The sequence below is a fragment of the Tiliqua scincoides genome, chromosome 10, assembly GCF_035046505.1.
Source record: "Tiliqua scincoides isolate rTilSci1 chromosome 10, rTilSci1.hap2, whole genome shotgun sequence".
NCBI classification, from domain to species: domain Eukaryota; kingdom Metazoa; phylum Chordata; class Lepidosauria; order Squamata; family Scincidae; genus Tiliqua; species Tiliqua scincoides.
This window is the reverse complement of record NC_089830.1, coordinates 1,531,909-1,554,429: the sequence shown is the minus strand read 5'-3', so window position 1 is coordinate 1,554,429 and position 22,521 is coordinate 1,531,909. Positions and strand designations below refer to the sequence as shown.

The 22,521-nt window shown below is 48.1% G+C and overlaps 1 protein-coding gene across 1 annotated transcript in view; it reads left to right on the top strand.

The window, feature by feature from the left end:
- Window positions 1–345: 345 nt before the first annotated feature.
- Window positions 346–22,521, top strand: part of KCNQ4 (potassium voltage-gated channel subfamily Q member 4) — a 40,419-nt gene continuing 18,243 nt past the window's right edge. Inside the window, exons 1-8 of the mRNA XM_066638214.1 lie at window positions 346–421; window positions 8,925–9,051; window positions 9,801–9,976; window positions 11,691–11,819; window positions 14,463–14,573; window positions 15,922–16,017; window positions 18,950–19,038; window positions 21,113–21,268. Of these exons, the coding sequence (XP_066494311.1) occupies window positions 8,934–9,051; window positions 9,801–9,976; window positions 11,691–11,819; window positions 14,463–14,573; window positions 15,922–16,017; window positions 18,950–19,038; window positions 21,113–21,268 (875 nt within the window). The 5' untranslated portion in view covers window positions 346–421; window positions 8,925–8,933. The remainder of the gene's footprint in view (window positions 422–8,924; window positions 9,052–9,800; window positions 9,977–11,690; window positions 11,820–14,462; window positions 14,574–15,921; window positions 16,018–18,949; window positions 19,039–21,112; window positions 21,269–22,521) is intronic.

Sequence of the window (22,521 nt, the reverse complement as noted above, 5' to 3'; positions counted from 1 at the left end):
AGGCAGACTACTTCCTCTCAGACATCCTATCATCATCATCATCATTGTTATCATCACCTAGATGAGTGCAAAATAGCACTGGCCCAGAGTGTGATTTCTTGCCAGGCTTGAGCCCCCAAAAACAAAAGACAAAAACATTCCACGGCTAGGGGCAGCACAGACTTTGTGACCCCACAGCAGCATCACAGCTCTGAAATGTTCCCCTTTCGTTTGACGGAGGGCAGCCAAGCAAATGGGTCCAGTGTACAGAGTAAATGTGCGGTGGTTAGAAGTGTTCGGGGGGGAGTGCCACCATGTCCTAACCCGTCTCCCCCTCCTTTGTCGTTCCAGATTCCTCTTGGTCTTCAGCTGTCTGGTCCTGTCTGTGTTTTCAACCATCCCAGAACATCACAAATTTGCCAACCAGTGTCTCTTCATCCTGGTAAGGGAAGGGGGCTTCTCCAGCTCCTGCTTCATCTGCCTTGCTCTTTTTTTGTCTTCCCATTTCTTGTCTTTTCTGCCCACCCCTTAGAACAGGGGTGCTCAAACTTTCAACTTTAGGGACCCTGGACCTTTAAAATTGTGTAGGAGAGATCATTTCAGCAGGTGCAGCTTGTCATCTGTGGGATGACAAGTTGCACCTGCTGAAATTCTCTCTTCTGTACACCTGTTAAAGGTCCAGCATCCCTAAAGTTGAAAGTTGGAGCACCCCTGCCTTAGAAGTCCTCCCTCAACTCATCCCCACTCCCTCTAACCCAGAGTCGAGGTAGCAAACATCTCCCAGCCTGCCCTTACTCCTTCAAAGAGACAACTGGCGGTGTGGGAGGGCAATGGCCTCTCTAGGGGGCTTTTCTTTGGCTGGCAGGCCAATGGAAGCAGTTTGTCTCTATTTTGGCTGCTGAGGACACTGTAAATCAGAGCACTTGCATCCAGCTAGTCTCAGGTTCAGACTTTGTGATTGTCCAGTGAAAGCCACTTGGCTAAGAGGTAGGAGGGGGAAAAACCCTGGAACCAGAGGCCCCAAAGAGACACTACCGGTTGGATAGGCAGCACTGAGCTAGGCAGACCAGTGGCCTGGCTTAGTAGATAGAGCCTCTTAGCTCGTGTTTGATTCCATGGATTTTCATGCCCTTCAACCATGTATTCAAGAAACTTTTTGCCACAGGATGTGGTGGTGGCGGCGTCTGGCCCAGATGCCTTTAAAAGAGGATTGGACAGATTTCTGGATGAAGTGTCCATCACAGGTTTCAAGCCATGCTGGGTATGTGCAACCTCCTAGTTTTAGAAGTAGGCAACACTTGAATGTCAGATGCAAGGGGGTGGCGACAGGATGCAGGGATCTTATGGTCTTCTGTGCTTCCGGAGGCACCTCGTAGGCCACTGTGAGCTACAAGAAGCTGGACCTGATCCTGACCCTGCAGGGTTGTTCTGATATTCTTTTGAGGTGACTTGTGAAGAAAATAAGAACAGTAGCATTAATAAAAGCCACAATGTAAGAAATCAATTGCAGAGTATAAAAAGCATCAGAAAGCTCAATGGGACAGAGGGCCTGCTTACCTTAAAGACCTTTCCAGCGCTCGAGATCAGCAGCAGAGGCCCCGTGCTCTGACCACAGCTAAGAGCAACACAGTAGGCCTTTTCTGGGTCAGTGCCACCCCTGTGAAACTCCGGGCCTGAAAGCTTTCGCTTGAAAGCTCTTCTCTTCTTTGAATGGAGATGGAAGGTGTTCTTCTTTCGGAAAGCTTTTTAGCTCTGTGCAAAGCTGGCCTTTTTTTTTTTTTTACTGCTGTGGGGTTTTGTTTTTAATTGTGTTTGGTGTATTCCAATAAATTCAGTTGTAATGTGTATATCTTATTTCACTTTTCAGTCATTTAAAGACTGTAAGAGAACAGCAGGCTCAATAAACGAGGACAGTGATTCACAAACACTTTAGCACCGGGGTCCACTTTTTAGAACAGGGGTGCCCAAACCCCGGCCCTGGGGCCACTTGTGGCCCTCGAGGCCTCTCAATGTGGCCCTCAAGGAACCCCCAGTCTCCAATGAGCCTCTGGCCCTTCAGAGATTTGTTGGAGCCCGCACTGGCCCGATGCAACTGCTCTTAGCTTGAGGGCAACTGACCTCTCGCGTGAGCTGTGGGTTGAGGGCTCCTCCACTGCTTGCTTTTTCATGTCTATGATGCAGTAGCGGCAGCAAAGAAAAGGCCAGCCTTGCTTTCGGCAAGGCCTTTTATAGGCCTTGAGCTATTGCAAGACCTTCATTCATTCATATAAGTTCATCTTTAATATATTCACTTATGTAAACTTATGTAAATTTATTCAAATTTTAAATGGAAATTAATTCTTTTTTCCCCCGGCCCCCGACATGGTGTCAAAGAGTGGATGTGGCCCTCCTGCCAAAAACTTTGGACACCCCTGTTTTAGAATGACAGTCTGTTGGAACCCACCAGAAGTGATGTCATTAACCTGAAAGTGATGTCATGACCAGAAGTGACATCGTCACTTAAGACGTCAAACCTAAGCTGCTTTCAAAGGTCCCATGACACTGCGTGCTTCTATGCTGTTAATTTGCATAGCTTGGAATTCAGCTATTCCAGCTCAGAAGTCAAAACAGACTTGAATCCTTCTCCAACCACACAGCCTCCCGCCCCCTGGCTTTCCAGCATCCCATCTTCCCACCTATTCAGGGCAAAGCATCATACCTGTCTCTCACTGGGAGCTTACCCTGCGCAGCAACTCTGCACCATGTATTTTCAGCTCTGTATTTTCAGTGGTGGCTGAGCTGGGTGCTATGCCATCCACCTGAAATTGACTTGTGGGTGGTCCCGACCCCCAGTTTGAGAAACACTGAACTAGGGTACAAACAAACACCTTGAAGCAGAAATCTTGGTTGCCGTCTGCAGGCCGTAGATTTCTGAAATCTCTCAAGTGCAGTTCTGCCTGCAAATGACACCTTTTGCCCCTGTCCTTAATTTCAAGTACTCTGAGGTGGGGAGCAGTTATGGAGGGGCAGGAAGAGAATCCTTGGGCAAAATGAGACTCGGGTGTGTCCACAGATGGTGCTCTCTCCATGGGCATAAGTAAACAAACACCAACATTGTGCTGAGTGAGAACATTGGTCCACCCAGCAGAGACTTGGCATAAGTTCTTCAGGGTCAGTTCTTCAGACAGGAATCCTTCTCCGCCCTGCCTGGATTTGCCAGTTACCTCTTGTGGGGACTCAGAGGAGACATAGTGAGGACAGGGATTCCACCTGGAGCCTTTGACGTGCTTTTGTGTCCCCTCTGCTGATGAGATGTGCTGTCTGCTTTTAACTCAGGAACTCTTTAAGACTAGGTGCTCATGAACCAAACCCAGTAAATCAGGCATGTAATACACACTTTGCATACTCATATATTTCAGCCTTGGTTAGGACCACTCTGCTCAAATCTTGGCCATGAAATTCACTGAAGGACCTGGGCCAGTCTTTCTCCCTCTCAGCCCCACCTACCTCACAGGGTTGTCCTCACAGGGTTGTGAAGACAAAATGGTGCGGGTGGGGGGAAAGAACCATATATGCAAACTTGAGCACCTTGGAGGAAGAGTGGAGTAAACTGTACCAGTGGAGTAAACTGTACCAGGAATAAACTGCTAGGGGGTGCAGGGGCATGCATGACACCCTTGGTGGCCAAAATTTTGGAAACCTTTAGGAAAATTTGTATTTATGAATAATGCCATCAGGCTATATGTATCATTAGAAATGGAATTTCATGCAGAACATAATGAAATGAACCATGTTGAATTATCTGTATTCCATCAAAAGGTATGACCAATGAACCGGAAAAAGAAAACGCAACTGTCTTATGTCACAAAATGTGGATTTCTTGAACTCAAAATTGACCAATGAGACTGAACGGTTTCGAAAGCCAATGAGGTGTAATTATGACCCAGTGGAGACCCAGTAAGGTGTTAGTAGGAGTCAGCTCTCATGTCCATGGATCAGAGCTAATACTAGAACGCTTCTTCAGTGGGTGTGAGTGTCATCAAGTTGGCCCCTGGTTTTTTGTTGGTTAGTGATTTCTTGGGCAACCTGTACTGTTCTTTATTAAAACAAATAAAAAAAGTGAACGGGAGTGACATCAACCCTAGTGATGCCACTGTGTTGAGGCAGTAATTTTGCAATTGTAATTGAGATTTTTGTAATTGATTCAGTATGGTCTGTTATGGGAGGAAGTCCATCATGGGTGTGATGCAACGAACTCTTGTACCGCCTCTGAACTGGACCAAGTAAAGGAACACCCTTTGCTCAGCCCATTTCCAAAAAGAGGTTGAAGAGCTGGAAGAAGTACAGAAAAAGACACCCCAAAACAATCAAGGGCATCTTCCCTGTGTGGAAAGGAGAAAGAATTTGATGCCTTCTAGTTTAGAAGAAAAGATGCCTAAAGGGGAAAGGGGGGTGCGAGAAGTTGATAAATGTTGTCACAAAAGGGAAACTGTTTGCTCCCCTGTGATCACACCAAGCTTCAGGGAAGCTGATTTGGTGAAAGGTTTAAAACAGGCAAAAGTGCAGTGCTTTGTCACACAATATGTAATTAACTTCTAATTAAAGTGGCTATACTTGTAGAACAGTCCTATGTATGACTACCCCAAAATAAATTCCATTGGGTTCAGTGGGCCTTACTCCCCCCCCCACAAATGTATTTAGGACCACATCCTTAGATGACTTTAAATTAAAAGAATTTGATTTGTGGGAAGGAGGTCTATCCATTTACATGGTAGCAAAAATGGACCCTCCATGGGAAGAGAGAGTGTACCTTTGAATACCAGTGGCTGGGGTCAAACAGGGGAGGCTGGATGCCTTTGTGGCTTTGCCTGTGTGCTAACTCTTGGAAACAGGATACTGGACTGGACGGACTTTGGTTTGACCTTTTGCAGCTTCTCAACCAGTTGTCCTTAACCAGCAGTCCTGGTCTTTCATTTCATGTGGATGGAAAAGGCAACTCAGAAAAGGGAGGGTTAAGGCCAAGCCCAGAATACAACCATCATGGTAAAAAAAGTAACTTTTCCCCAAACTGTCAGAAACGGCTGACGCTGGATTTCTTCCGACTGAGAGGGAGACTAAATTAAGAAGGTCCGTGTGACTTTCCCTCCAGTAAGCAAAATAGGGGCTTGTTGGTACAAAAAAGAAAGAAAGAGAGACCTGGGGGGGGGGGGTTGAGCAGGACAAAGCTGACACTGCGGGAAAAGCTGCCCTCATTGACTCTCGCTTGGAGGGGGCGGGAAGGGACTCAAGGGGGCTGTTGGGACAAATTGGTGGGGCCAGGCTGCTGAAGATTTCCCTCTCCTGACGGAAGAGCTGGTGCAAAGAGCAAGATGCTCCTGAACTCATCGTCTCTGTCGGTGATCCTCTTGGAGGGGCCCCCCAGACCTCGCCTGAGGTTCCAAGCCAGGTTTCCAAAGGACTACCTGCTGGAGAAAGCTCTGCAGCCAGAAAGGAGAGCTCTAGTCCCCGGGGAAGAGTCAGGGGTCTGCTTCCGCTCTGGTTCCTGTTCAGTTAACCGGCCACGGCCTTGCAGGCAGGGGATGAGGGTCCTGGAGCCAGGAGTGCGTTTCAAACGGATCTCTGGAATTGGAACTGATGGTATTTCATCTGTCAATCTAGTCAGTGTTCCTACCCCTGCTCTTGAATTCCAGGAGCTCAAGGCCGCTTGTGGTGCTTGAAGAACGAAACAAAAGTTGTGTGATGAAATTGCCGAGGGCAAAACTGTAGAACAAGACATCAGACACTAGCCGAGCCAAACTAACATCCCGTCGGGGAATTTGTCCAGCGATTCCTTGACTGGATGTTTCAGCCTCCAGATGCCCTTGTCCTGGTCCTGTCCAGTTCTGCCCCTTGGCCTTGCACATTCTTCCTCAGCTCTCCTTTCCTAATTTCTCTCTCTTTCTGAGCAATCACGCTTTCCACTGTCTTCTTTCCATTCCTGCTCTGGCCCCCTTCCCAGTTTGTCCCCCCTTCCTCCTGCCACCCTGCATCTGACCTCCCCTGTCCTTTCGCCTCCCAACTTCATGGCTTTTCTCCCCAGTCAGCATCTCAGCACTCCCATCTCCCCCCTCTGCTTCTTTTGCCAACGCAAACCAGCCTCCGCTGACCCCAGGCCTGGATAAAAATGTTCTCCCAGCTGCATGGACATTTTGCTTCTCTTGCTGGAACTGGGCTGTCACCAGTCCGTGTCTGATGCCTTTTGCCCAAGCAGCTTGCAGCAGTCTTTCCTTGACCTCCCAGAAACACAGTGGGTGGCTGGAGGTTCTCGGTCAACCAGCCAAGTTTAGAGGGTCGCTTGAAACTACATGGGCTGTTTCTGAAAGGCCAGCCTTATGGGGCAAGTAGTGGTCTGTTATGTGAGGTTCCCCTGTGCGCTCAGAGCTCCCCAGGGGTTTCCTGCTAAGTCCTCAAAATGTCTATTTAAAATGTCAGTGTAAACCAGCCTCCTCCTCCTCCCTCCCCAAATAAATCTTTTGCTCTCCGAGGTTCGGACTTTGCCTGGATAGGGATTAATGATTTGCAATGAGGACGCTTTATATATAGAACACGGGTCCCTGCGCCACCCTGCCCTTTCTGAGTCCTCGTTTCGGCTTGGCGGGGCCCACGGGGGCTTGTCGAGGTGGCCTGGTCACTGCACTGTGGTGGAGACCGTGGAAGGGAAACGAGAAAGGTCTCCTTGGACGTGAACTGGCATTTGGCAGGAATATCCAATGAGTACAGAAGGCAGAATCGCCTGGCAGGATTTGGAACAAAGGTCCGTTTCGTGCAACGGCAGCTGGCCACTGGTCTCCCGCAGTCCGCAAGTGGGGCACAAAGGCAACCACATCCCGTATTGTATAGCACCTTGGAGGACACGACTCCTCTGAATGCGGAAGTTAGCCTCAACAGCTTATTCCCACTGACAGACTTCTCCTTCAGTTTCTCTAATCTGGCATTAATGCTGCCCAATTAGCAACCAAGAATGTGTCTTCTGGCAGTGAATTCTGGCTGCCCAATCAGTAGGTGCCTTATTCATCTCCACAGGAGGGTGGCCAGGGTCCTTTGTCTCTGGGAAACTCCAGATAGGAGGACAGGGAATTCACATGGTACCTGTGTGGGGTCTCTTGTGACTTTTCTGTAATAGTGCTGGATAGTGGCATACTTAGCAGAGGGCTGGGGTTGAACCACCCAGGGTGACACCCTCAGGGGGGTGATACCACTAGTGGCCAAAATTGTGGAAATCTTTGTATTTATGAACAATCCCATGGTGTTATATATATCATTTATTGGGTTATTTAATGCAGAATGTAATGAAACAAAAAAAAATGGTTGGCAACCTTCAGTCTCGAAAGACTATGGTATAAGCCTACAGCACCCAGTATTCCCAGGCGGTCTCCCATCCAAGTACTAACCAGGCCTGACCCTGCTTAGCTTCCAAGATCAGACAAGATCAGGCATGTGCAGGGTAACAGGTTTCGTCTATCCCAGGAGTAAGCCCCATTGACTTCCATTGTTCATAGCATATACATAGTAAAAGTATAGATCTGTAACATTTTCCCAAATGCAGTCACATCGATGGGCCCTTCTCCCCTTATTGCTCAGACGAGGATCGTCAGCCATTGACGATCCATCAAAACTAAACGAGACATTTCCTTGCCCTGCCAATTTCCGATATGTTGTCAGAAGTCTTGTTTGACTTGCGAGGGCTTGAATCTGGTGAATAACCACTAGTTGGCAACCTCCAGTCTCAAAAGACTATGGTATAAGCCTACAGCAGCCTACAGGTATTCCTAGGCAGTCTCCCATCCAAGTACTAACCAGGCCTGAGCCTGCTTAGCTTCCGAGATCATGGTATAAGCCTACAGCACTCGGTATTCCCAGGCGGTCTCCCATCCAAGTACTAACCAGGCCTGACCCTGCTTAGCTTCCGAGATCATGGTATAAGCCTACAGCACCCGGTATTCCCAGGCGGTCTCCCATCCAATTACTAACCAGGCCTGGCCCTGCTTAGCTTCCGAGATCAGACAAGATTGGGCATGTGCAGGGTAACAGTTGTGAAACAAACCACTTTGGATTATCTGTCTCCTATCAAATGTTATAGCCAAATAACCAGAAAAAGAAAACACAACTGCCTTATGGAACAAAACATGGATTTCTTCAACTCAAAACTGATCAATGAGACTGTTCTGTGAGCCAGTGATGTGTGGTTATGACACAGCAGGGAACCAATGAGGTGTTGGTGATAATAATAATAATAATAATAATAATAATAATAATAATAATACAGGTATTTATATACCGCCTTCTTGGTCTTTATTCAAGACTTTATTCAAGGCGGTTTACATAGGCAGGCTATTTAAATCCCCATAGGGATTTTTACAATTTGAAAGAAGGTTCTTTCTTTCAAGAACCACTACATTCAGGTGTTTCATTCTGATCTGGCTTCACATTCTGGCCTCCATCCTCCCATGCTCAGAGCAGATGGAATATCTCGGCTTCAGCTTGTCAGCTGCTTCAAGGTCGCATGGTGCTGGTGGCCTCGAACCGGCGACCTTGTGGATGTTATCTTCAGGCAAATGGAGGCTCTACTCTCTAGACCAGACCTCCTGCCCTCCTGCCTCCTTGGTATGAGTCAGTTCTCATTTCCATGGATCAGAGCGAATGCTAGAACCCTTTTTCAGTGGTGTGAGTGTCATCAAATTGACCATTGGCTAAAACAGTGGAAAAACAGGATTCAATTAGGGGGAGCCAGGATTTTTGCCACATACCATCCTTTTCCCCCCACAAACGTTATGAGACAAAGGGAACTTTTCAAAGCATTTTGAACCAGTTCTCCAGTCCTGGCTTCCCTGCATGAATTGCTGCCCCTGGGATGTTTTGGTGCAAAACCCATGGCTTGATTTTTTTTTTTTTTTACTTTTGAAACTGTCTCTCTCCCCTCCTTGCAGGAATTTGTCATGATTGTGGTCTTCGGAATGGAGTACATCATTCGCGTCTGGTCGGCCGGCTGCTGCTGCCGTTACCGAGGTTGGCAAGGACGCTTCCGATTTGCCCGGAAACCCTTCTGTGTCATAGGTATCTGTCCCAAAGGATGAGAAAACGACTCTCTGTGCAGGCCGGGCCACCTGTGAGGTCAACTGGAAGTGGCTCCCTCGGGTGGCACATAAATTGGTTGACCTACCTTTGCTCTTTCTCCTCCTCACGTTAGAATAGGAAGAAGGGATTTGTGGGGGGGGGGGGGGAGTGAATGGACCTGATCCCTGAGAACTAGGAGTTTATTGCACCAAGGATACACCCGTGACTTCTGCCCAACAGGCAGATCAGGGCTACACACTGGCCGCTGAATTGCCTTTGTCCCAAGCGTTTTGTCTATTGGAGGACCCTACAGTGGGACGGGTTGGTTGGCAACCTTCAGTCTCGAAAGACTATGGTATAAGCCTACAGCACCTTCTTCCAAGACCGAGAGGCTTTGGGTGCCACCTCCTGGCTGTCCTAGACACTGCAGCCATCACTCCCCATCCTGGAGCACCTAAGACAAGAAAATGTAGTCCTGAACTTCTGCCTTCTCGCAGCAATGACATTTTGTGTAGCGTTTTTCTTTTTAAAATTGCAAGAGAGTGTTCCACCCCCTGCTCCGCAGCACACAGTCTCTCTGGGTGCAGATAGTTTTGACCCAGTTTTGAATCTTTGGTTGTTCTTGCTTTGGGTTATGTGCCCAGGGTTTTGCTGTATGCTTGGTGAGAGGAAGCTATGTGCTTGAAGTCCAAAGCAAGACTTCCCCTCAGCCCTGGATCACTTTCTCTCTCCCTCTCTCTCTGCTTCAGATTTCATTGTCTGCATTGCCTCTCTGGCCGTCATTGCCGCCGGCACCCAGGGGAACATCTTTGCCACCTCAGCCCTGCGCAGCATGCGTTTTCTGCAGATTTTGCGCATGGTTCGGATGGACCGCCGCGGCGGCACTTGGAAGCTCCTGGGTTCCGTGGTCTATGCCCACAGCAAGGTGGGTTAATAGCTGAGTAGTGCCAAAAGTCAGGGTGAGGAGGAGGGCAGGCTACAGAGAAAGCACAGGGCTGTGTTTTGAAGGGAAGGAACACAGGGATGTGGTTCAAGTTGTTGAACTCGCTTCAACAGGCCTGCCACCTCAAGCTGTGGTGGTGGATTGTGTTAAGGTTTGCAAGGGGACCTTTGGGGGTGTCCCAGTTTCAAGGCAGAATGCAAAGAAAGAACGGCATACACAGCAGAGTCCTTTTAACTTTCAGCAGTTGTATTATAGCAAGAGGAATAGTCACAACACGGTCCAAGTCATACACGAAAGATCACAGCAGTCCAGTTTACCTTATCCGAATTGGTTTCCAAACAACACAGTCAGTTATCAGTCCAAGGTCAGTCACAGCATAAACTCAGTTCAACACAGTCACGGGCACCAGTATCTCGGTTTGCACACCTACTACTGCGTTTGTGGATCAGCAGACTAAGGCTTAAGTAGTCTGATCCTCCAATCAGAGTTGGCTCGGTTTAACCCAGGGTGTGGCAGGCACAAGTGCGGAGCGACTCATTGTCCCTCAGCTGCCTGCAACTAGCCATAAACCAAAATGGTTAGCTTGGTTTCTGACTCAGCACAGTCAGAGAGCTAACAGATCGGTGGAGACACCAGGCCACCCGCCTCAGTTTTTTATGTCTGCCGCTCCATCTTCAGTGTTCTGTGAATTCAGGGGGTGGATAGAGTGCTCTTTTCCCTCTCACGCAACCCCAGAACCAGGGGACTAAAATCCACTAAAATTGAGTTTGGAAGAGTTAGCACAGAGGGAAGTGTGTCTTTACCTAGTGTGTAATTAGTCTGTGGAACTCCTTGCCATATGATGTGGTGATGGCAGCTGGCCTAGATGCCTTTAATAGGGGATTGGACAGATTTCATCACAGGTTACAAGCCAGGATGGGTATGTACTACCTGCTGGTTTTAGAGTTTGCCTATCTCTGAATTCCAGATGCAAGGGAGTGGCAATAGGATGTGGGCATCTTGTGGTCTAGTGTGCTCCCTGGGGCATCTGGTGGGCCAATGTGGGATACAAGAAACTGGACTAGATGGGCCTTTGGCCTGACCCAGCGGGGCTCTTCCTATGTTCTTATGTTCTTAAGAGAGGAATAGAGTAGAAAAGATCATGTGGAGGAGAGGACACTTGATGAAGCGGGATGATAAGCTGGGAGATCTTGGGTGGTGCCTTGCACTTTTTGCTGATGTCTTTAAAAAAAAGGGGGTGTGAATTTGGAACTGAAAAAAGTAGAGAGTGACCAACTGCCACCAAGAGTAGGATCCCTGGTTAGCTGTGTCTCAAGATGGTTGTTTGATTGTGATCCAAGGATCCTTGAATCTGTAATAGCCTTGCAAGTTTCTGTCCCCTTCTTTGGCTCTAATAATTGGCCTCGGGGCCTCACAGCCTGCTTGGCACAGTGGTAAGAGTTGGGCTTGGACTGGGGAGGGCACATGGCTTTGAATGTCTGTGCAGTCATGAAGCTCACCAGGAGGTCTTGGTCCAGTCACTCTTTTTGCCTTGGGTTTTTCTGAGATTAAATGGAGTAACCCAAAAATTCTGCCCTGAGCTCCTTGGAGGAAGATGATGATGATGATGATGATAATCTTGAACTTCTTGACTCTGAATTGCTTGTGTTAACCTGCTCAAGGTCATTTTGGGGGGGCTCTTTCTAACCCTGGACAGGAGCTGATCACAGCCTGGTACATCGGGTTTCTGGTCCTTATCTTTGCCTCCTTTCTAGTCTACCTGGCGGAGAAAGATGCCAACCCAGAAGATTTTCTCACCTATGCAGACTCCCTGTGGTGGGGCACGGTAAGTTCGAAAGCCTTTTGACTGGATCTGGTCAATTGCGTTATGAATCTGTGGAACGCTTTGCCACAGGATGTGGTGATGGAATCTGACCTAGATACCGTTAAAAGAGATTAGACAGGTTTCTGGAAGAAAAGTCCATTATAGGTTACAAGCCACGATGGGTTTGTGCAGCTTCCTGGTTTTAGAAGTAGTTTGTCTCAGAATGCCAGAAGCTCACATTTATTTCAATATTTAATATTAGAAATATTATAAAAATATTAGTTATGATATATAAAAAATATTAGCTTTTTGTTTTTGAAGTTTGGTGATGTTTTTGTGACCAGAAATATGGTGTAGGAATGTAGTAAATATATCAAATTAGCCTGCGGTAAAACGGGTTTCGTTATAAGTCGTTTTGCTTAAAGTTGCCATTTCCAAGAACGTATCAACAACTTGTGAGGACTTGTGAGGATGTGCAACCTCCTGATTTTAGAAATGGGCTATGTCAGAAGGCCAGATGCAAGGGAGGGCACCAGGATGAGGTCTCTTGTTATCTGGTGTGCTCCCTGGGGCATTTGGTGGGCCGCTGTGAGATACAGGAAGCTGGACTAGATGGGCCTATGGCCTGATCCAGTGGGGCTGTTCTTATGTTCTTAACTACAATTCCCAGGAAGCCTTGCAGGTCTCTTGTGATCTGGTGTGCTCCCTGGGGCATTTGGTGGGCCGCTGTGAGATACAGGAAGCTGGACTCGATGGGCCTATGGCCTGATCCAGTGGGGCTGTTCTTATGTTCTTAACTACAATTCCCAGGAAGCCTTGCAGGTCTCTTGTTATCTGGTGTGCTCCCTGGGGCATTTGGTGGGCCGCTGTGAGATGCAGGAAGCTGGACTAGATGGGCCTATGGCCTGATCCAGTGGGGCTGTTCTTATGTTCTTAACTACAATTCCCAGGAAGCCTTGCAGGTCTCTTGTTGTCTTGTGTGCTCCCTGGGGCATTTGGTGGGCCGCTGTGAGATACAGGAAGCTGGACTAATAATAATAATAATAATAATAATAATAATAATAATACAGGTATTTCTATACCGCCTTTCTTGATCCTCAGATTTATCCTTAGACTTTATTCAAGGCGGTTTACATAGGCAGAAAATTTAAATCCCCGTAGGGATTTTTACAATTTGAAAGAAGATTTCTATCTTTCAAGAAACCACAACATTCAGATGTTTCTTTCTTGGTCTGGGTGCACATTCTGGCCTCCATCCTCCCGCTCTCAGAGCAGATGGAATAGCTCGGCTCAGCTTGTCAGCTGCTTCAAGGTCGCACGGTGCCGGTGGCCTTGAACCGGCGACCTTCGGATGTTATCTTCAGGCAAATGGAGGCTCAACCCTCTAGACCAGACCTCCTAGACTAGATGGGCCTATGGCCTGATCCAGTGGGGCTGTTCTTATGTTCTTAACTACAATTCCCAGAAAGCCTTGCAGGTCTCTTGTGATCTGGTGTGCTCCCTGGGGCATTTGGTGGGCCGCTGTGAGATACAGGAAGCTGGACTAGATGGGCCTGTGGCCTGATCCAGTGGGGCTGTTCTTATGTTCTTAACTACAATTCCCAGGAAGCCTTGCAGGTCTCTTGTGATCTGGTGTGCTCCCTGGGGCATTTGGTGGGCCGCTGTGAGATACAGGAAGCTGGACTAGACGGGCCTATGGCCTGAGCCAGTGGGGCTGTTCTTATGTTCTTAACTACAATTCCCAGGAGGCCTTGCAGGTCTCTTGTTATCTGGTGTGCTCCCTGGGGCATTTGGTGGGCCGCTGTGAGATACAGGAAGCTGGACTAGACGGGCCTATGGCCTGAGCCAGTGGGGCTGTTCTTATGTTCTTAACTACAATTCCCAGGAGGCCTTGCAGGTCTCTTGTTATCTGTTGTGCTCCCTGGGGCATTTGGTGGGCCGCTGTGAGATACAGGAAGCTGGACTAGATGGGCCTGTGGCCTGATCCAGTGGGGCTGTTCTTATGTTCTTAACTACAATTCCCAGGAGGCCTTGCAGGTCTCTTGTTATCTGGTGTGCTCCCTGGGGCATTTGGTGGGCCGCTGTGAGATACAGGAAGCTGGACTAGACGGGCCTATGGCCTGAGCCAGTGGGGCTGTTCTTATGTTCTTAACTACAATTCCCAGGAAGCCTTGCAGGTCTCTTGTGTCTGGTGTGCTCCCTGGGGCATTTGGTGGGCCGCTGTGAGATACAGGAAGCTGGAATAGATGGGCCTGTGGCCTGAGCCAGTGGGACTGTTCTTATGATGTTATGCTCTATACCCAAACCAGTGATGAATCTGTCATATAAAGACACTGGTTTGTTTAAAAGCCTGTTTTCATGAGCCTGGGCTACCTGTTCCTTGTCTTTATCAGTTCACGTGTTACTGTTTTGGAGACAGGAGGAAAGCACTACTTAGGTGGGCTGTAACTAGCATCTCCTTCACAGATAACTACTTGCAAGCCAAGTTTATCTCGGCTCCTTCTTTCATCTGGCCATAGCTTGCATTCTGTTCTTAAATGCCACCGCTCTACCTTGAAGACTGGTCAGTGGATTCCAAGTTTTTGCCGCTTGCAAAGCAGTTCCAGGAAGGGATGGGAGGGTAATGAGGGGTATGTAGTAATGGCCGCTCTGCTTTACTCACAGATCACGCTCACCACCATTGGCTATGGAGACAAGACCCCGAAGACCTGGCTGGGCCGGGTGCTGGCAGCCTGTTTTGCACTGCTGGGCATCTCCTTTTTTGCACTCCCTGCTGTACGTCATGCAAGTGAGGCGGGGCGGCTGGGGGTGGCAAGGCTGCCTGGGGGCATTCGGCCCACTGAAAAATCCTAAGATGTGAAATGTAGCTCTAAACTTGAGAGTTTAGAGTTTAACTCTAAACTCTAAACTCCACTAAAATTGAGTGCTGGGAGAGTTAGGACAGACAAAAGAAAATGTTTCTTTACTCAGCGTGTGGTCGGTCTGTGAAACTCCTTGCCACAGGATGTGGTGATGGCATTTGGCCTCGACACCTTTAAAAAGGGATTGGACAATTTTCTGGAGGAAAAATGCATTACGGGTTACAAGCCATGATGTGCATGTGCAACCTCCTGATTTTAGAAATGGGCTCTGTCAGAATGCCAGATGCAGGGGAGGGCACCAGGAGGTCTCTTGTTATCTGGTGTGCTCCCTGGGGCATTTGGTGGGCCGCTGTGAGATACAGGAAGCCGGACTAGATGGGCCTTTGGCCTGAGCCAGTGGGGCTGTTCTTATGTTCTTATGTAAACTGTTCCTTTTCCCACCCATACTCTTGGTCTCCTACCCCAGTGGCACCCAAACTATGTTCTGTGGGGCCTGATGCTGTGGGATATCCCTGCTGGCCCCTCATACTGGCTGTCCTGGGCGCTGCCATCTTGGATCTTGCAAAATCTCTTGAGACCAAAGGCGGTGGCACCCAGATCTCAACAGATTTGAGCACCACCATTCTTGGATTGCATGGGATCTTATGAGATTCGGGGACCGCTTTTTGGGATCACTTGGGATTTTCTGCTATTCAAGATGGCAGCGCTCGGCTGAGCCAGGAAGGCTGCGGGGGTGCTGTGACCCTGGTAAATTTGGGAACCACTGTCCTATCCTTTTGCCCCAGGTTTCCTGATTTATCACCGCTTTCCACACACGCCAAGCAAGTGAACGGAGCAAGGAGTTCTCTTGTTTGTATGGAAAAGAGAAAAGATCTGGAATCCAGAACACTCCTTATGGGGAAAAATGCAGTTTCTCTCTAGATGCTGCTGTCTCAGGGAACTGTGTTCTTCCCCCAAGTTTTTCTGTTTTTTGGCTCCTCCCCTCTCCTCCATTCCCTCTTGTGTGTAATTAATTTTTCTTTCAAGAAAAAGAATGTGGACCTGGTTGGTGGAACTAATTTTGGGAAAGCTGACCTCAAATGGAATTGCCAGTTTCCTTTCACTAACAAACTTTTATGGGGCCAAGTGGGTGGAGGCTGCAGTTCTTGGAGAAGCCAAGGGTCCACACTAGGACTTTTGATGGGCACACTTTGAGCCTTGTTGGAAGGTTTCTTTTTTCTGCCACCACTGATATGTTTGTTCTGCTTCTGTTTTCCACACAGGGGATTCTGGGTTCAGGTTTTGCTCTCAAAGTTCAAGAGCAGCATAGGCAGAAACATTTTGAGAAGAGACGGACGCCAGCCGCCAACTTGATCCAGGTGGGTAAAGGGGGAGGCAGAGTGCCCCTTGATCTGATTGGTTGCCTTCTTCTGCACTTTCCCAGCACTATAACAGTGGCATAGCTATGGGGTTCCAATACCCTGGGTACCACTCTTTGAGGGTTGTCATGGGGGTACCTTTTGGAGGCCATCTGAGGCTTGGGGAGGCTGTGTATGGCCTCCCTGAGTCTTGGAAGGTTTTAGAAGGCCTGCCGGAGGCCTTCGAAAGGCACTTCCAATTTCTGCTAAAACCGGAAGTGACTTTCTAAGGCCTCCAACAGGTGGGGACAGAGTGTTAAAAAATTTTGAGCCCCCAGGTGCCAGATGGTGCAGCTACGCTACTGCTCTATGGCATCCTGGTTGAGCTGTGGTGACCAGAACTATATGCATCATAGGTTTGTAGAAAGACGTAAAAGATCTTTGACCTTAATCCATGTCCTTCCCTCCATAGCCTCCTTTTGAGCCCCATTGCCCTCTCTCAAATGCAGAATTCACAATTCAGAGTGAACTGACTGTACCTCTATCAGCCCTATATTTATGTCACAGCCCAGTGTCCAACAAATTCTGGCTTATCGGCCTCATGTCTAGATTTGGTTCCCCGCTTTTGTGGCTGGAAAGGTAAAACTTCTGGCGTTCTCCTTATCTCTCTAGCTCAGAGGACTCCAGTAACAAAAGGGACCTCCCCGGCCCCTCCTGCTATCTCCCCCTGCCAGCTTGCCCACTGTCCTGCTGCTGAATTCAGCTCCAAGTTGCTTTTCATCTCCTCAGCTGAAAGGCTGATGAGGACCAGCTGGACGTGGACAGTGGCTGAGACAAAAGGGACACGTCCCCTTGTCCCGGTACACAAAACAATCGCGCCAAGGCAGCTTTGCCCCTTGTGCCCCAGCGAGACGTATCTGTCCTCCCCATCTGATAACTCTGGCCAATTCAGAGGGCCTTGCTCTATGTAGCAGATGGCCGATGGGGATATGGCGTCCACTGTCTTGTCTCCCGATAATTAATTCCCTGTGGACTCTTCTGTGCTCTCACTCCCCCCCCCCATGAAACCAGAATAGATTGAAGGAGAAACAGCTGAAAATGTTGAACTGTTGTGGTTTGAGAATTCCTAGGAGAGACACATCCCCCCCCCCCAAAAAAAGGCTAAGGATTCTCCTCCTGAGCTTAGCTGCAAACTTGATTTTCTCCTGTACCCCAAATTTCATTGTGATTTTGGGCTTTGTGGATGAAATGTCCTTGGATCAGACCAGAGATTCCCCCTTCCGCATTCTCATTCCAGCAGCAGCTGGCCAACTGCAGCTGGGGAAATAATTGCAAGACTCTGTGATTCATTTAAAAACCAAATGAGAAATCCCCACACTTAGAAAAATAGCATTTTGGGGAGAAGAATACTAGACTCATCTTCTCCCTAACAGGCTATTTTTTAATGCGAAGGGAATTTTGCTCTTGGGGAAATATTCAGACACGTATTTCACCATACCTTCACGCTGGGTAGAGTGGATCAAACTCATCTGGTCTTACCTCAGAAACCTATGAAGTGCCCTGCTGGATCAGGCCAGGAGTCTCTTTATTCCCCACAGTGGCCAACCCAATGCCTCTGGGATGCAACCTTTCTAGTTCAAGCTTTCCTGGAAAATGCAAAACAGAACTAAAGCCCTTGGGAAAGGTTTCTTTTAAAAAAAAGGGGGGGGGGTAAAATACCCCGCCCTTCCAGCTCCCCTTTCCAAGGAACACCCCCCGCCCCCCCAGAAGAAGAAATTATAGCCAGAAAGGTCTTGCTAGAAGTGGGAGCATGGGGACAGATATTACCTTTGCCTCCTAAACAGAATCTTATTTGGAAATAGGAAATGAGGGGAACTGTCGTGGAGGGCTGAGTTGTGGCAGGGAAACCCCTATTTCTGACTGGACCCAAATTCAAAGGGATCCGTGCCTGGCATGAGATGAGGCAAGGCATTTTGCAACAGGCAAGTTGGTACTTCAGGCTTCCCCAGCTGTAACCCGGTCACCTTGTCTCTAAACTGAAATTCAGGTGTGTGTTGCTTGTTGATGTTCTGTTTAAGGGCAAACTGCATTTATGAAGGCAGCCCCCTAATTGTCTGCTGTCTTACAAACATAGTCAGTTTCACTTCATTACATTACATCTCAGACTATGGGCTGGGGCCCACTAGGTGGGTCCCAAGCCCATTTCAGGTGGGTCGTGTAGCGCCTAGCTACAGAGCTGAAAACACATGGTGCAGAGCTGCTGGGCAAAACGGGCTCCCAGTGGGGAGGGGAGGCATGGTGTTTTGCCCTGAAGGGGTGGGATGCTGGAAAAGTGGGAGGGCTGTGTGGTTGGAGAAGGGCCCAAGCCTGCATTTTACTTTGACGTCCAAGCTGGAATGTTTGAATTCCGAGCCAAGCAAAATAACAGCACAAGCGGACTTTGGCTGATTGCGGCTTAGGTTTGAAGCCTGAATTGATGGTGTCATTTCCAGCCATGACATCACTTCCAGGTTAATGACATCACTTCCAGTGGGTCCCAACAGATTGTCATTCTAAAAAGTGGCTCCTGGTGCCAAATAGTTCAAGAACCTATGCAATGTATTCAACCACTAGATGGGTCTGAATATAATGGAATGTAATTCCATTCCATTCAACCCCATCTAGTGGCTGAATGCAATATAGTGTCGTGTCTATGTAATGTAATGGAGTGGACTAGCTTGTAATAACAGGAGGCTGAATGATGACATGATGGAATCACAGAAAGATGGGGTTCAGAGACCATATCCCCATCATTAAGTGATGCACTCCTGTAATATAGCTCAGAAGCAGGTTTACCACCTCACATGTCTGAACTTGATCTTAAGGGGACACTTCAGAGGCCTGAGACACCAAGTTCAGGAAAACAGAACCTAAACTCTATTTTTCTTTCTTTCCCCTACTCTGTCTGGTCCAGGCTGCCTGGCGCCTGTACTCCACAGATGTGAGCCGGGCCTACCTGACCGCCACCTGGTGCTATTACGACAGCATCCTCCCATCCTTCAGGTAAGTGTGACATCCTGTGAGTGAGAGTCCGCTCAGGGATGAGGTGAGGGAGGGGAACTTTTGATTCATGGTTCCTTGGAGCCAAAGAGGCAGAAAACACCAGTGGAAGATGAGCTCCTACCTTGTGCATTTTTGGGATCCGTCCTTAAGAGAAGTTTCTCAGTTGGATGGAGTGTAACTTTCGATCATGGCTGGAATAAAGACATTTTCTGAAGCTTCTGGTTCCTTTAGGTGACTGTTTTGCGCAAGCTTTTTTCTAAAGCCATTGGACAAATCAGCTTCCATCCGCTCACCACACCTGTGCCCAGAGAACAGGACAAAGCAATTCATTTGAATTGTGGATGCGACTTAGATCTTGCTGACTGTGTCATTTGGTAGCTGATGTTCCGTAGATCAGAATGGGTGTGTGTGTGTGTGTGTGCTCTTGCTAACTCAAGGTGAGTATGTGATTAGTATGTGATTATTATTTGGGGAAAATGACACCACCAAGAGATAATTCACTTTATTTTCTTCTATGGGGGCTCTTTTCTTATAAAGAAACATGCTATTCAAAGGCACTTGTCAGTACGACAGAGAAGGAGGCAGCATCTCTAGGCAGGCTTGGACCTCCATGACAATATTGACATATCACTTGGGTGCAGCACTTGGGTGCGAAAAAGGATGGCTGCAGCTATTAACTTAGGAGAAAAGTCCAGGCTTGCTCCTGATATGCCCTGCAGTTCTGACATCCAGCAAGCCTTCCTGTCTGTCACAATAGGCAGACCCTTCCAACCAAGCCAGAGTCAGGTGATCTGCATCTCTCCATGGAACACCAGCTCCTTCTGTGCATCCATCCCTTCACGTCCTTGTACTGCATCATCATCCCATCTGTTATCACTCATAACATGTGGCCCTCTCACCGTGGAAACCAGATGCATGTAGGTTCAACCATCTTTTAGCTGCTGGATGCAGTGGAGAACAGTTGGGAGGTATGGCGAAAGGGGAGGCTCCAGGACTCACATACAGGGTGCAAACACCTGAGGCTGTTTTATACAGCAATACCTTGCACTTTTGTCTGGTTCGGGACCAGAGCGTGGATAAAAGTCCAAAATGGATGACAGTCAAAGCATAGCCTTATTTAGCTTGCAGTCGTAAATTACCAATTATTTGGTATTTGCAAATGTGTGAAAAATCTAAATAAACAGAAATAAAAGAAAACCAAATATAAGAACATTGACAGACATAGTGGAAGGTTGGATGAAATCGGACAAAAGTGGAAAGCACGTGGATGGAAATTGAAGTGTGGTTATAACTGAAAACGGTTGAAAGCACAAAGTGGTGAAAGTCAAATGGATGAAAGTCAAGGTATGCCGGTACCATAGATAAGGAACCACGTCCAACCATTGGACCACATACATCTGTGTGTCACTTAACAAAAGGGATATGTTCCCTGATTCCCATCGTTAAGTGATTCCGTCGCAATGTGAATTGCTTTAGTACATACTAGTCAATTTCACTCCATTCATTACATGTACATTACAATTTCACTCCGTTGTATATACATACAGTATAGCTGGACCCTACACTGCAGTCAGCCACTAGATGAGGCGGATGAAATTACATTCCACCCAATCTAGTGGCTGAACATGGTATGGAGTGAAACTGACTAGCTTGTAATAAAGTAGGCAGTTGGGGACTGCTGTCCGAAATGCATCCGGTCCTTAAGCAGAATGTTGCTAAGTGACTCACGCCTGTAGTCCAGTATCGCTTGCTCTGATGATGATTCTCAACCAAAGGCAGCTACTAGCAGAAGATGCTGCAGAATCCTTTGCTCCCCCCTCCCCACCCCCAAGATCAGAAAAGAGTAAATGAGAATGGTCTGACACTACTTTTGCCCAGATTGTGGACTTACCTAGCTTTGAACTCAGGATGATTTTCAGCCAGTTGAATCCAAGAATTGTTAGATGCCTTCCTCCCCTCATCCATTTTTGCATGTTACTTTGATGTTGTTTTGATTTTTTGTTCTCTCTTTTGTTCTCCCCTTTAGGAAAGGTTTAATTTTTCCATATTTTTTTTTATTTGAACCCACCCCTAGAGAGCTGGTCCTTGTGTTTGAGCATGTGCACAGAGCTCGCAACGGAGGGCTCAGGAACTTTGAGGTGAGGAAATTCCCCGACGGAGCCCCACCACCGTATAACTCCTTCACCTCTGGCCTGAAAACCATCAGTCCTCCTTTTTGCTTGGGGGAAAGGTAGGGCTGCAGCTCCCTCCATGCAAGTGTCGCGCCCCCTGCTCTGTCCACTCTCGCTGCCCTGCTGGATCTGTGTCCATCTCATGTGCTGTTCCCCCTCCTGTTTTTCTTGCCTGTAATCTACTCTGGGCTGACTTCATTTTGGTCTGTGGCTGGTCCTTCTGATGACACACACCGTGGAGCATAGCTCTCTCTCCCCATCTCTGGTGGTCCGAGTCCTCTGTGTCGCATCCTTTTTGTGGTTACTTATTTTAGTGGGTGCACTTTAGGCAGAAAGGTTTGGTGTCCGTCATCCAGGGCACATCAACCATGCAGTCTTGATCCTAGCTTTTCAATGTGTTACGTGCAGTTTCATTTCTAATAGCAGGTTCTGGTTTTCTAGCGCAGGGTCCGATGTCGTCTTCCAATGCCGGAGGGTAAGTTTCTAGCTCCCATTCCACAGTGTTCACAGAGTAGCAAAGGGGCAATGGGCAGTTTTTGCAAAAGTTGGAGTAAGTGGGGTTTCATCTAGTTACAAAGAAGCTCTGAGCACAGGACTTTACTTGTTCTTCCATGACGTGCTATCCAGAGCTGCCCTGAGGGGAGAACTGACATGGCAAGAAGGACATAACCGGAATTATGGTAATCTAGACAAGAGGTGACCAGGTCAGGGACAAGGGATTTGGTGTGAGGTGCAGAAAGGAATGTGTACATCTTGAGAACATCGACAAGAAGAAGGGGTCAAAACTGACAGGTCATGCCAATTGAAGAGTGTTGTGGAGTCAACCCCAACAGCGGACACTTCCATCATATCAAACAGAAACCAAAGACTTCTTGAAATGGTAAAAGAACTCCAGGTCCCCATAAGACAGACTTGGCAGTGGATGCAACCCAGTGGTTTGTCTTTATGGTGAGACAATTGCCGTTGTCAGGTCTGCGCAGTCTTCCTTCCACCTAGTCTCCATTGCCATCTCTGCCTCTCATTTCATCATCTTTTTTCTCTCTCCTCCTTCTCTGCCTCCCTCACTCCTCTCCCTCCTTCCTCCTGCACCTTTGCCATCACTGTCTCCTCTCCTATTCATTCTGGGAAGCTGGAAAGAAGATGAGGCTCCACCCCACAAGTGTTTGCGGCTAAGGTAACTGTTCTCTTAAAGCTGCTGCGTCAGCTTGCGCTCTCCCTCTGCCCCGTGCCCCCAAATGAAAGAATCAACCAGGACGGTAGGTCTTCCTCCAGAGGTGCCGAGGTCCCCCACCAATGTTGGGGGAGAAGTGTT